The sequence below is a fragment of the Pavona decussata genome, unplaced genomic scaffold, assembly GCF_977016875.1.
Source record: "Pavona decussata unplaced genomic scaffold, jaPavDecu1.1 SCAFFOLD_114, whole genome shotgun sequence".
Lineage (NCBI taxonomy): Eukaryota > Metazoa > Cnidaria > Anthozoa > Scleractinia > Agariciidae > Pavona > Pavona decussata.
The window spans coordinates 1,562,406-1,575,537 of record NW_028145528.1 but is presented as its reverse complement, the minus strand read 5'-3'; the positions used below and the strand labels follow the sequence as shown (position 1 = coordinate 1,575,537).

The window sequence follows — 13,132 nt, the reverse complement described above, 5'->3', positions numbered from 1 at the left end:
ACATTGAAGGACTTAATGCTATTCAGTTAGTGTTCTCGCCTCCTAACATGACATCAAAGAGCCAACAAATGGATCAAGCCGTTATCAGATCACTTAAGGCCCACTAGATAAGCATCCTATTGGCAAAGAACATGCTAACTGCAGCCTGGTACAAAGTGTCCAATATAACAGGTCAAAACTGTTTTGAGAGAGCTGGCATATCGAAGGAGTCACAGAAGTGCACCATAAATGATACCGATGGCCCTTTCAAAGAGCTTGATGAAGAACTCAACAACCTTAGAGAAAGGCAACAAGATCACGCACCAACAGATGTTAATGCTGAAATCGTGATTGAATGCGATGACGAACTCTTAACAGCAGACACCGAGCTGCCCAGTGATGTTGACATTATTGCTGAATTTCAACCCAATAGCAATGGGGATCAAGAACAGGAGGAGGACGATGAGAATGAGGTGGTCACTGATGAGCCGCCCCCTAAACGGCCCTCAAAACAGGAACTCAGTCACGCTATGGACGTGCTGCAAACATTCAGTTTGTTTGTAGGGGTTGATGTCAATTCCTTTAAGTCCAACATCAAAAATATTTCAAGAATAATCGATAGAGATGGATCAGCCAAGAAACATCAGGGACTATTAACTGACTATTTCTCAGGTAACTAATTGCGTGTACTCTGTCACAGTACCCAGACGTTGTCCGCATTACCTGGTCTTTCCCTAGTGTTTTGCAAGTTTTGTTTTGTTATGTTACTTTCTGTTTGCAGAGTATGTAGTCAAGAAACATTAGTATTTCATAACAATTATAACTAAGTTTAATTAAAATGTACAATACTGTACATGGTGTTAAGGATATCGAACAAAGGAATAGTTTTTTGATTAGATCAATTATCAATTACTTTGTGTGCCTAGTTACGATCGTAGTTACAATGTTTATCTGTTTTCCTATTGGTTTGTAATCGAATCTTTTAGCGTCACCACGCGCATATAAAAGCTAAGTTAGCGTCCCTTTAAGCCAGAGTTTCGCAAGATTTCGCCTTGAATAGCAGCACCTTCGTTCTTTCGTACTAAACCTTTGGCACAAGCGGGACCGATATGTAAGTGATTTTGTTAGTTTTATTTCAATGTGTTTAAGTTTACTTTTCACCTTGGGCGTTAGCGCACATATGTGCTGTGTTGTACAATAGTACAACTAATTATCTTGAAATCAAAGAGTAATTTGAAAGAATAAGACGCTTAGACAGCTACGCCCACAATTTTAGTCTTTGGGCTGTTAATCAGCCGCAAATGTTCATTGTGTAGCCGACCTTTAAATCTCGAGTAGTTTTAATTTAGCCTTTTATGTTTTGTTTATGTTAATTTACGTGTAATTGTTGTTATTTTAATCGCGTTATCGACATAGGCACGTAAAGCGTTTCGTTTATGCCTTACGCACGAATTCAAGTTGATTCATACTTTCGTTGTTGCATTATTGTAATTTCAGTTTACGATCGTGATCGTGATCGTGATTGTCTTCGTCTCTCAATAAACACCGTTAACCGTCATCTTGGTTTTTGTGGTTTTGCGTCAACGACCAGTAAAATAGTCCCAACACCAGCGACACTTTGCAAACACGCCTTAGCGACACCCCTCGAAGTCTCGTCTTTCGTCGCAATCATTACAGTAAAATATCGTCGCTTCATTCCGCCAAATGGTTTTGTATTCTAGTTAAACTTCGTCTCGATCCTTTGGTACTTTGTTTCGTGGCAAACGAACGATGAGTGTTTTTAGCGAACCGGTCCTCGGACGTATTAGGACGCCATCAGAGATAGACTTCGAGGCAACGCCTCAAATACCAAAGCCACCCAGGAGTGTGGCGGGCGTAGAACTTTCACGATTCGAATTCTCCAAAACAACTGGACGAAGAAGGGTAATGACCGAAAAGGGTTTGGCTTATCAGCTGGAATCAAAACTTTCTAATCGGAACTCTGCCTTCAAAAAATTAAAACAACAGATGGATAAGATTAACGTGCTGCGTGATTTACCCAAGACAACAATAGAACAATTAGAAGAAGAGAGATTTAAATTGGATAACTTGAAAGACAAATTCAATACCGCATTCACGGAGCACAATGATCTAATTCAGTCAGAAAAAGAAAAGGAAGATTCATATCGACGGTTCGATATTCGCGATCGGGAATTTATTGAGTGCAGAGTTAGACTTTGTGAACGTATGCAATCACTTGAAAGAAACCTCAGTCGGGCACAGTCAGTGAGATCTGTCAAGTCTGGTCACAGCGTGAAATCAAAGGCGTCTGGAAAGTCTAAATTTAGTACGTCCTCTACAAAACATCTTTCCTTTGCGCTACTCGACGCCGCATCCAAGGCTGCCAAGTTACAGGCCGAAATGGAATTTCTCGACAAAGAAAGAGAATTGAGGCGGCTGCAACTTGAGAAAGAGATAGCTATCGCAAGCGCCGAAAAAGTAGCGATAAAGCGAATCCTAGATGAAGAAAGATTAGCAGGCGATAAAGAGGAGTCAAGTGTCAAAGACTTTAATCCCGCGGTTAAACAGGAATTAAAACCAGACGTAAGTAACGAGAACATTAAACAAGAAAGAAGCTTTAAGGCTAACCCGTACGCTCCTCCGTTCATTCCTGGAAGTTATCTAACGCCAACCTTTGAGCCTCGGAAAGGAGATCCTGTGTTCATGCCCCAATTTCAAGAGAATGGCGTTAATACCACTCTTCAAGAAATCGTGAGCCTACAAGCGAAGCAGGCCGAATTGAGCTCATTAATTATCAATCAGCAGAAGATTAGCAGCCTCCCGGTTAAAGAGCCGCCAGTTTTCTCCAGAGATTACTTTGAATATCCAGCCTTCGTGACCGCCTTCGATTCCATCATTTGCAGTAATGTACCATCGAACAAGGACAGGCTGTATTTCCTTGACAAGTACACCAGAGGCAAGGCTAACAATGTAGTGAAAGGTTTCTTGGCTATGAGCTCTGACAGTGCCTACGATAAAGCTCGCAAGATGTTAGACCAGCGTTTCGGGAATCCCATCCACGTAGCGGAGGCGTACAAGTCTAGTCTAAGAAACTGGCCAAAGATAAATGATGGTGATAGCAGTGGCCTCCAGGACTTCTCTGATTTTCTCACACGATGCGAAGAAGCAATGAAAACGATGCAGTCAATGGGGGACCTCGACTCAACAGAAACTCTCCGCCTTGTCAGCAGCAAACTTCCTTCTTACTCTGCTGTGAAATGGTGCCGGTATGCTCATGAAAGGCAAAGCAAGTTTAAGAAAATAATCACATTTAGCGCCTTTATGAACTTTGTCAGAGAAGAAGCAGAACTTGCAAATGACCCCATCTTCTCACCTGATGCCCTGAAAGCGGAACGCAAAAAGACTGGTACCCAGCCGAAGTGGGGATGGAAGAACAAGTCAAAGAAGAAGGACGATAGTGATTTGAGCGCCAATTCTCTCGTGACATCAGGCACTCCATACCCCAGCGATCTTGCTTCGTCGACAAGACCATTTGCAGATCAAACAGATCAGGCCTGCCCCCTTTGCAACGGTCAGCACGCCCTCGTCAAGTGCAGCAAATTTCTCAAGAGTTCAGTAGATGAACGCAGTGAATTTATTCGCAGTAAAGCTCTTTGTTTTGGCTGTTTCAAGTCAGGTCACATGTCTTCGCGATGTCGTAATAGATCCATTTGTAAAAATTGCGGAAGACGTCACCACACCTTATTGCATGGCGTAAAACCAAGATCCACTGAGAGTCGTCTACAGCCTGACCGCAAGTCACAAGAAACTCAGCGCCCACCTAACAAGAATGAACCACTCAGCGAGAAACCTCCAGTTGCAAGATCCGCGAGCTCAAACCTGATCAGTGTAACGCACAGCTCAGCTACAGAGTCTGCCAGCATAATCACTAATTGTCGGATCATCCAAGTTTTTCTGTTCCACAAGGATAACCCAGCCAAATCAATCAAGGTCTACGCCCTCCTAGACGATGCAAGTGACACAACCTTTGTGACCACCCAAGTACAGCGTGAACTCGGTATCAAGGGTGTTGAAACTAGTTTAGATTTAAGCACAATGCTTGGTCGTCAGAGGATAGCAGTTGAAAGAATTGATGGCTTGATTGTTCAGCGACTTGACAAACGCACCAAAGTTGACCTACCCAAGACGTATTCAAGGCAGACCATTCCTTCCCGTCGAGACCAAATTCCAAGACCAGAAAACGTAAACAACTGGCCGCACCTTAAAGGGATCCAAGGCAAAATTCCTCCGTACGATGAAGACGTAGATATTGGCCTGCTAATTGGTTGCAACTGCCCCAAAGCGATCACACCACCAGAAGTCATTCGCGGTAAAGGAGAAGAACCTTACGCTGTTCGAACCTTGCAAGGTTAGAGTATCGTGGGACCAGTTGCCACATCAAACACCCCTCGAGACGGCCACACCCTAGATTCCACCTGTCATCTTACCTTAACAAGAGAGGTTATTTCTGGAGCAAGTGACAGCGCTAACCAGTTGAGTTTCATTCTCCACGGAAAAACGAAGGAGGTCATAAACCCATCAGCAATTAATCAGATGTTCGAGCTCGATTACTTGGAACACAAAAACAAATCGAAGCATGGCCTATCCAAGGAAGACAGAAAGTTTATTCAGATAGCAGAAAAGGGAATTCAACATCGCGATGATGGCCATTATGAGCTCCCACTACCCTTGAAGAACGAAACCATTGAGCTTCCAAACAACAAGACGGTAGCGCTTCACAGACTTAACCAGCTAAAAAGAAGGTTCGTGGGTAGAAACAGCCAGAAATACTACACGGACTACTCGGAATTTATGAAAAATTTGATAAAGAATGGATACGCTGAGAGGGTACCAGAGATGTCTGAATCGGAACATACATCCCATGGTCAAGTTCAAGAGAAAGCGAACGTTTGGTACATTCCACACCACGGAGTCTATCATCCTAAGAAACCCAATAAGATTCGTGTAGTTTTCGACTGTGCTGCCGAGTACGAAAGTGAATCACTAAACAAGCACCTACTTCAAGGGCCCGACTTGACAAACAATTTGACTGGAGTGCTTTGCAGATTTCGACAAGAGCAAATCGCTTTTATGTGTGACATAGAAGCCATGTTTCACCAAGTAAAAGTAAGCGAAGAATACAGAGACTTGTTGCGCTTTCTCTGGTGGGAAGATGGCGACCTCACCAAAGAACCTAAAGAGTACAGAATGACCGTACACTTGTTTGGAGCCACCTCGTCCCCAGGCTGCGCAAATTTCGCTTTGAAGTCTACGGCCAATGATTTTGAAGAAGAATTTGGAGCTAGCGCCGCAGATTTCGTTCGTAAGGACTTCTACGTTGACGACGGTTTGAAGTCCGTTCCCTTGGTAGACGACGCAGTGAAGCTTATTGTAAGCGTAAAGCAGATGTGCAGCAAAGGAGGTTTCCGGCTTCAGAAGTTTGTGTCTAACAGTAAAGAAGTCATCAGAAGAATCCCAGGGCAAGACAGAGCAGATGGTGTAAAGGAGTTAGATTTAGACCTTGACTCACTTCCCTTAGAGCGCGCACTCGGTGACCATTGGTGTGTTGAGTCTGACTGCTTCCAGTTCGCTATCGTACTACAAGACAAGCCATGCACTAGACGGGGTATACTCTCCACTGTGAGCTCGATTTTCGATCCGCTCGGATTCGTTGCTCCGCTCTTGTTGGATGGAAAGTCAATTCTTCAAGATTTGTGTCGCCGTGACGTAGGCTGGGATGATCCGATACCGGAAGACATCAAAACCAAAAGGGAAAAGTGGAGATCAGATTTGTTAGAAGTTCAACGCATTTCAATTCCCAGATGCTATAAGCCCGATGGCTTTGGTCGTGTTGTGAGCGCACAACTTCATCACTTCTCGGACGCGAGCGTCAAAGGTTATGGTCAGTGTAGTTACCTGCGCCTTGTAGACGAGAACCAGAGAGTTCATTGTTCCTTTGTTATGGGAAAGTCCAGAGTGGCACCGTTGAAGCCTGTAACTATACCACGCCTGGAGCTTACCGCCGCCGTGTGCTCAGTGAGAATCAGCCAGCAATTGCGACGGGAGCTAGAGTACACCATTGATAAAGAATACTTCTGGACAGACAGTAGAGTGGTACTTGGATATATAGCCAACGAGAGTAGGCGTTTTAACGTGTTCGTCGCCAACAGAGTTCAAGAAATTCAAGAAAACACTTCAATTGAACAGTGGAAGTACGTCGAATCAAAACAAAACCCAGCAGATGAAGCGTCTCGAGGTCTGAGAACACAAGAGCTGCTAAATTCCCGCTGGATTACTGGACCAGCGTTTCTTTGGGAGAATGAAAACAAGTGGCTACCCAGAGAAGACCACAAACTCCAAGAAAACGACCCAGAAGTTAAGAGTTCTGTCGCCATGGCAACCACGACAACCACGCCAATAGTGCAAGCACGTTCAGAGACGTTGAGCCTCGCTGAAAGAATAGGATATTTCTCTGACTGGCATCGAGCCAAGCGAGCAGTTGCCCTATGTCAACGCTACGTCAGAGTTCTGAGAGATCGAGCGCTCAACAAGACGTGCATTCATGAAGAAGTGCAAGTGCTGGACGTCAGTGATTTGAAGAACGCCGAGAGCGCAATTATTCGTGATGCACAGATTAAATCCTTTAAAGAGGAAATAGAAGTTTTACAGAAGATGAAGCAGGAAAACACCGACCCTGACAGTAGAGTTTTCGCCCAACAGAGAAAGACCAGCATGAAAACAAGCAGCTCGCTCTACAAGCTTGACCCGTTCTTGGATGAAAATGGAATTTTGCGAGTCGGTGGACGTCTCAGACGTGCAAGCTTGACAGAGGAAGTGAAGTTTCCCATCATCCTGCCTCGAAATAGCCACGTCACCAAGCTGATTGTCAAGCATTTTCATGAACGTACACAACATCAAGGCAAAGGGATGACCTTAAATGAAGTACGATCAAGTGGCTTCTGGGTGGTCAGCGGTTCATCAGTAGTCGCCAGCATGATTTCATCCTCCGTCAAGTGCCAGAGACTCCGCGGAGCAGTGCAAGAACAAAGGATGTCAGACTTACCCGAAGATCGCCTCGAGTCCACTCCACCCTTCACGTATTGCGCCGTTGATTTTTTTGGACCCTTCGTCATCAAAGAAAGAAGAAAGGAGCTAAAACATTATGGCGTGCTCTTCACCTGCATGGCTTCAAGAGCTATTCACATCGAGATTGCCAACTCCCTCGAGACTGACTCATTTATAAATGCCCTGAAAAGATTTATAAGTCGTCGAGGACCTATCCGCCAGTTAAGGAGCGATCAGGGAACGAACTTTGTTGGAGCTCGCACAGAACTCACCCAAGCATTAGCAGAGATGAACCAAGACAAAATCAAGGAAAAGCTGCTCGAAGAACAGTGTGACTGGTTCACCTTCAAATTGAACGTCCCAGCAGCGAGCCACATGGGAGGCGTTTGGGAGCGACAAATCAGAACAGTTCGTAACGTCCTCGCATCACTATTACAGGACAATGGACAACAGCTAGACGACGAGTCTCTTAGAACCTTGATGTGCGAAGCAGAAGCTATTGTCAACAGCCGCCCCTTGACAGTGACCCAGCTTACTGATCCAGATTCAGCCAGTCCACTCACTCCCAACCACCTCTTGACAATGAAGTCAAAGGTCGTTCTTGCTCCTCCGGGTGCCTTCCAGCCAGCCGACATGTATTGCAGAAAGCGTTGGAGACGAGTCCAGCATTTGGCGAACGAGTTCTGGACTCAATGGAGAAAAGAATTCCTCCTCAGTTTACAGCAGTGCCAAAAGTGGTCACGCCCTCGGAGAAACTTGATTGTTGGTGATGTAGTCATAGTGAAAGATGAAAGTCTTCCTCGGAGCGCCTGGCAGCTAGCAAGAGTATCGGTGGTCAACCCTAGTTCCGATGGCCAAGTACGCAAGGTTCAAGTAGCTCTTGCGGATAGCTGCTTGGACAACAAAGGCAAGAGGATCAGAACTGTGCGGTACCTGGAGAGACCAGTGCAGAAGTTGGTATTGCTGTTGCTAGCATCAAAGAAAGATTGAGATCCGGGGTAATTCCCAGCCGAGGAGCCTTCCAAGAAATGAACTGAACCATGAAAAAGAACTTATAGAACATTAATTGATTGATTAATTAATAGAATAGTTAATAGATTGACTAAGAAATTGACAGATGTATTGATTAGTGAAATATGAATATTTCAGGGGAGCCATGTTAAGGATATCGAACAAAGGAATAGTTTTTTGATTAGATCAATTATCAATTACTTTGTGTGCCTAGTTACGATCGTAGTTACAATGTTTATCTGTTTTCCTATTGGTTTGTAATCGAATCTTTTAGCGTCACCACGCGCATATAAAAGCTAAGTTAGCGTCCCTTTAAGCCAGAGTTTCGCAAGATTTCGCCTTGAATAGCAGCACCTTCGTTCTTTCGTACTAAACCTTTGGCACAAGCGGGACCGATATGTAAGTGATTTTGTTAGTTTTATTTCAATGTGTTTAAGTTTACTTTTCACCTTGGGCGTTAGCGCACATATGTGCTGTGTTGTACAATAGTACAACTAATTATCTTGAAATCAAAGAGTAATTTGAAAGAATAAGACGCTTAGACAGCTACGCCCACAATTTTAGTCTTTGGGCTGTTAATCAGCCGCAAATGTTCATTGTGTAGCCGACCTTTAAATCTCGAGTAGTTTTAATTTAGCCTTTTATGTTTTGTTTATGTTAATTTACGTGTAATTGTTGTTATTTTAATCGCGTTATCGACATAGGCACCTTAAGCTTTTCTTTTATGCCTTACGCACGAATTCAAGTTGATTCATACTTTCGTTGTTGCATTATTGTAATTTCAGTTTACGATCGTGATCGTGATCGTGATTGTCTTCGTCTCTCAATAAACACCGTTAACCGTCATCTTGGTTTTCGTGGTTTTGCGTCAACGACCAGTAAAATAGTCCCAACACCAGCGACACTTTGCAAACACGCCTTAGTGACACCCCTCGAAGTCTCGTCTTTCGTCGCAATCGTTACACATGGTATGAATAGAAAAGTACAGACAACGTTTTTTCATTATTAGAAAAAGCAATAGAAACATTTCATTACATACATATGGCAATTAAATTAAATTAAACTGAAATGTACATAGTATGCATAGAAGTGCACACGATCATAGTCTTTCCTTATTTCCGGTCATTTGTTCCCAACTCCCGGTAGCTCGAATTCCCGATAACTCGAACTTTTTTCTATTTCCCCTGAAGGATCGAGTTATCGGGAGTCGACTGTACTTTTTACTTTTATTTTTAACGAATTACAATGTTCCAGTATGAAAAGGTAAGCTGAATGAAATATGAGTAAAGAAAAAACGACAACAAATAGAACAACAGCAAAAAAAGTAGTGGAAAGCGATTTAAGGGGTCTCTCAAATAACCACATTTTTGATGAATCTGTTGTAAATCAGTGGCTCCCATTTAATCTTGAAGTGCTTTAGATAACCGTTTTCCTTGGCAATATTATATTCGATGCCACCTTTTTCACATAATTCTGTTTCAAACACAGGGAAGAAAAGGGGTGCCTAGTCTAGACTGCAATGATATATGTAAAACTTGGCTACTAAAAGGGCTAACTTGAGCAGCGTACAGAACCTTGAATTATCTATCACACCATATAAAACTTTAGCGGCAGTAAGGTTGAATTCAATCTGGGTGTTTCGAAGCCACCATTTCCGAAAATCATTCCAAAAAGCTACAGTAAGCCGACAGTGAAACAGCAGACGCAGAAGTGCATCATCATTATTATTATTATTATTATTATTATTATTATTATTATGATTATTATCATTGTATTTGGTTTCTTCGCAGATTTGGCAGGGTAAATAGACTGTTTGCTGGGATAAGGTTTGGAAGAGGAAAACCACATTTTCCTACGTTAAATGAAACCATTTTGTGAAAGCATTAGACATTTATACACAGAAGGTGAAAAGTTATGTATGAGGCGGGCTTACATAGGATTACTATGGGCGCAAATAGGAATATCATATTTTACTGTGTGTCCATGGTTAATCTATGTGTAGTCATGTGCAACTATAGCTCGAAATTTCAATTTTTGTAATCCACATCAACTAACCTAACCTTAACATTAAGGTCACAATAACTTGCTAAGCTATACATTATTCTTTATGATCAGTGCTACAAAGGAAAATTAAAAGTACAATCAGTATGTTCATCTGAATTGTTGGCAATTCTGTTCTGAACGTACTCAAGCATACTTAGATTTGATTCTTTTGTTGCATTAATAATGATTTAGGTACTGAAATTCAAGGAGTGACAAGAAATAAGAGGCATTCTCCTTGATACTAGTATGGACTCACCTGCTAGAGCTACATGGCTTAAAAGACAGTTCAATGGATATAATGGTTGTCAAACGTGCACTGAACCTGGTGAACAAATTGTCCTTGGTCCAGGCCAAAAAAATTCAAGACGCCAGTGCCACATTTATACATTCAACCATAAAGAAGGACATAAACTGGAAAGAGAAATTAACTGAATTGACAGAAACATTTGCCTTTGAATATGGATATAAAATATTGCTTTTCATTTTGACATTTATTAAGGAGACAGCATTTAGCACCCTTGTACAGACGTTCCACAGATCATTTGTCCAGCACTATATATTCACAAGGTGGAGGACATCTCTACAGTCCAGATGAAATGGAGACATTTTGCGATACCCATGCACCTGGGCATTTTGACAACATCCTCCATTGTTTATTGACCAATCAGCGGCCTTTAGCTAATACACTTTCTTTCATTATATTGAGAATATAGTTAGACATTATTATTATTATTATTATTATTATTATTATTATTATTATTATTATTAGTCTCAAGTTGATATCATTTTCAAAAGTTAGCAGCAATGTGTCAAAAAAATTATGTGCTGCCCATAAGTATGGTTATTTCAAACAAGAAGGCCTAAGTGTTTCTATTGCACTAAATTCATTATGATTATTTAAATGGTCAATATTGCAGTGTCGGGCTCTGTTTAATCCAACCCTTAAACCCCTAATATTAAAGAACAAATTCTCCTATCTTGTTCCCTTACTGTACTGGGGAGAAATTATTAAAATGTTGAGAACATTCAACATAGGTGATCATATCCAAAATTCTCGTGACCTCAGGGGTTGAATAAACATTGAATGATAGTACAAGGAAAAATTTTTATGCTTAGTTGGGTCTTAAAGTGTTCAATGGTTGAAACTACTAGTGTGATAAACATGTATTTCAAAGAGTGAGCGTAAATTCCAACCTGATTCCTTGCTGATTTTTCTTTGACAGACACAAAGTATCCGAGCATCCTGAACTAGAGATTTATAGTGATGGTGACCAAGACAGACAGCCTAGGCTACTACAAGTGTAGAAACCAAGACTGTCCTCATGTCTTTACCACCAGTGCCACGCAAAAGAGGTACTAAAGCCTTAGCATGAAGAAATGAAGAAATAAAAAAAATTATTTTCCTCTCACATTCTTGAAATACCTTAAATTTTTCTTTTCATGTAGACATGAGTTAATGACTCGCTAAGAAAGGTATCAACCACTACAGGATGCAACAGAAACCAATGAAGCAGGAAAAGACAAAAAATGTTGACTGTATTAACAACTAACATAATGCTAGACTACAATGTGGTCTTCTAGTTTTTAAGATAATTGATGTCATAAAGGAGGGGGATGCTGACAAGCTTGTTTGATGCTACAAAATAGTTTTACTTTTTCAATATAAATTTAAGCACACTGAGTATGCCTATCTCCTACCACTATTTTTTTTTAACCAAGATTTATGCTATTTTGTCTAAAAAGGAGGCCTTTTTGTTGTTGGATAATCGCTTTGTTGACAAGAAAGGGAAAAAGGGGGGAATTCTGCTTGACCTTCACATGGACGTGTCAACCTTGACCTAAAGAAACTTCTTAAAGTAATGGGTGGCAAACTAACACAACTAGCTGCACAAGGATGTGCAAGAAGCATCTCTGTGTTTAATAAAATTATGGACATAGTGTTTGAAGAGTGTGGGAAGATACATCGCCGTGGCCACCATGGGAACAAGAACAGTGAGGAGACAGTTCAATCAACTGCAAATGATTAATAACAGGGAAATGCATTCCAGTACATTCCTGGAAGGGAGGGTTACAAATCCTTCAAAACTTTTAAGAAAAACATCCTTGTTATTGATTATTGGTAAAAACCACATTAATCAATGGAAAGGTATCTACGAAACATCAAACAGCCAATGATGAGCTGTCAAGTATTGACCATAAAAACAACCTCTTAACAATAGCAAATATTAACCTCCCAAACATTTTCATTGTGGTGCATCTACAACATGGTGCATGAAGACTTGGCGTTTGGTGTCTTGCCACTGCTTCTAGGCCAATAGCACAGCAGCTCAAGGTGGACAGTGACAATAATCTATCCCTGCTCTAATAGTGTGGCACAGCATACAATTTATTTTGCAAGATATTGCATGATTCCCAATATTTCCCAAAATGTTAGTGAAAGGGTCATTCAAAAACAGGTTATTTGCACAATACCATGTTCCACAAACCGCAAGGATGAAACATCAAACATTACAACTTATCCTTATCTCTCGTAATAATGCTATCATACTGTCTTCAAAGTAACGTTTTGCCATTTAATGCATGGGATTACGCTTATTTGGCTCTTTTTACACAAGGAGACAGGACTTCTGACCAGCACTTATGTAGCTGACAGTCTCTTGGGGTCCTTGTTCCTCAGTGTACCATTAGTTGCTTAGTTGCATTAACAGCTACAGCTTCAAAGAGAATGCAAAATATCATACCAAAGTATTCACCATGAAAACAAAACTTTTAAGGAAATGTTGACCTCCCAAACCTTTTCATTGGAAAGTATTGACGTGGTGCAGCAAGACTTGGTGTTTGGTTTTTTGACACTGCTTTTAGACCAATAACAGAGCAGCTCAAGGTGGAACAAACAGAGTATCCAGTGACAATAAAATCTATCCCCAGTTAAATGGTGTGGCACAGCGTACAATTTATTTTACAAGATATTACTTGATTCCCAATATGTCTCAAA

General features: G+C 41.5%; 1 protein-coding gene and 1 pseudogene across 1 annotated transcript; both read left to right on the top strand.

The window, feature by feature from the left end:
• The first annotated feature begins 4,572 nt into the window (after positions 1-4,572).
• On the top strand, positions 4,573-8,073 carry LOC146470099 (uncharacterized). The gene has a single exon (XM_085121915.1). The coding sequence runs from the start codon at positions 4,573-4,575 to the stop codon at positions 8,071-8,073; it is 3,501 nt and encodes a 1,166-aa protein (XP_084978041.1).
• A 1,276-nt stretch (positions 8,074-9,349) lies between these two features.
• LOC146470098 (uncharacterized) lies at positions 9,350-12,312 on the top strand (annotated as a pseudogene).
• The last annotated feature ends 820 nt before the right edge of the window (positions 12,313-13,132 follow it).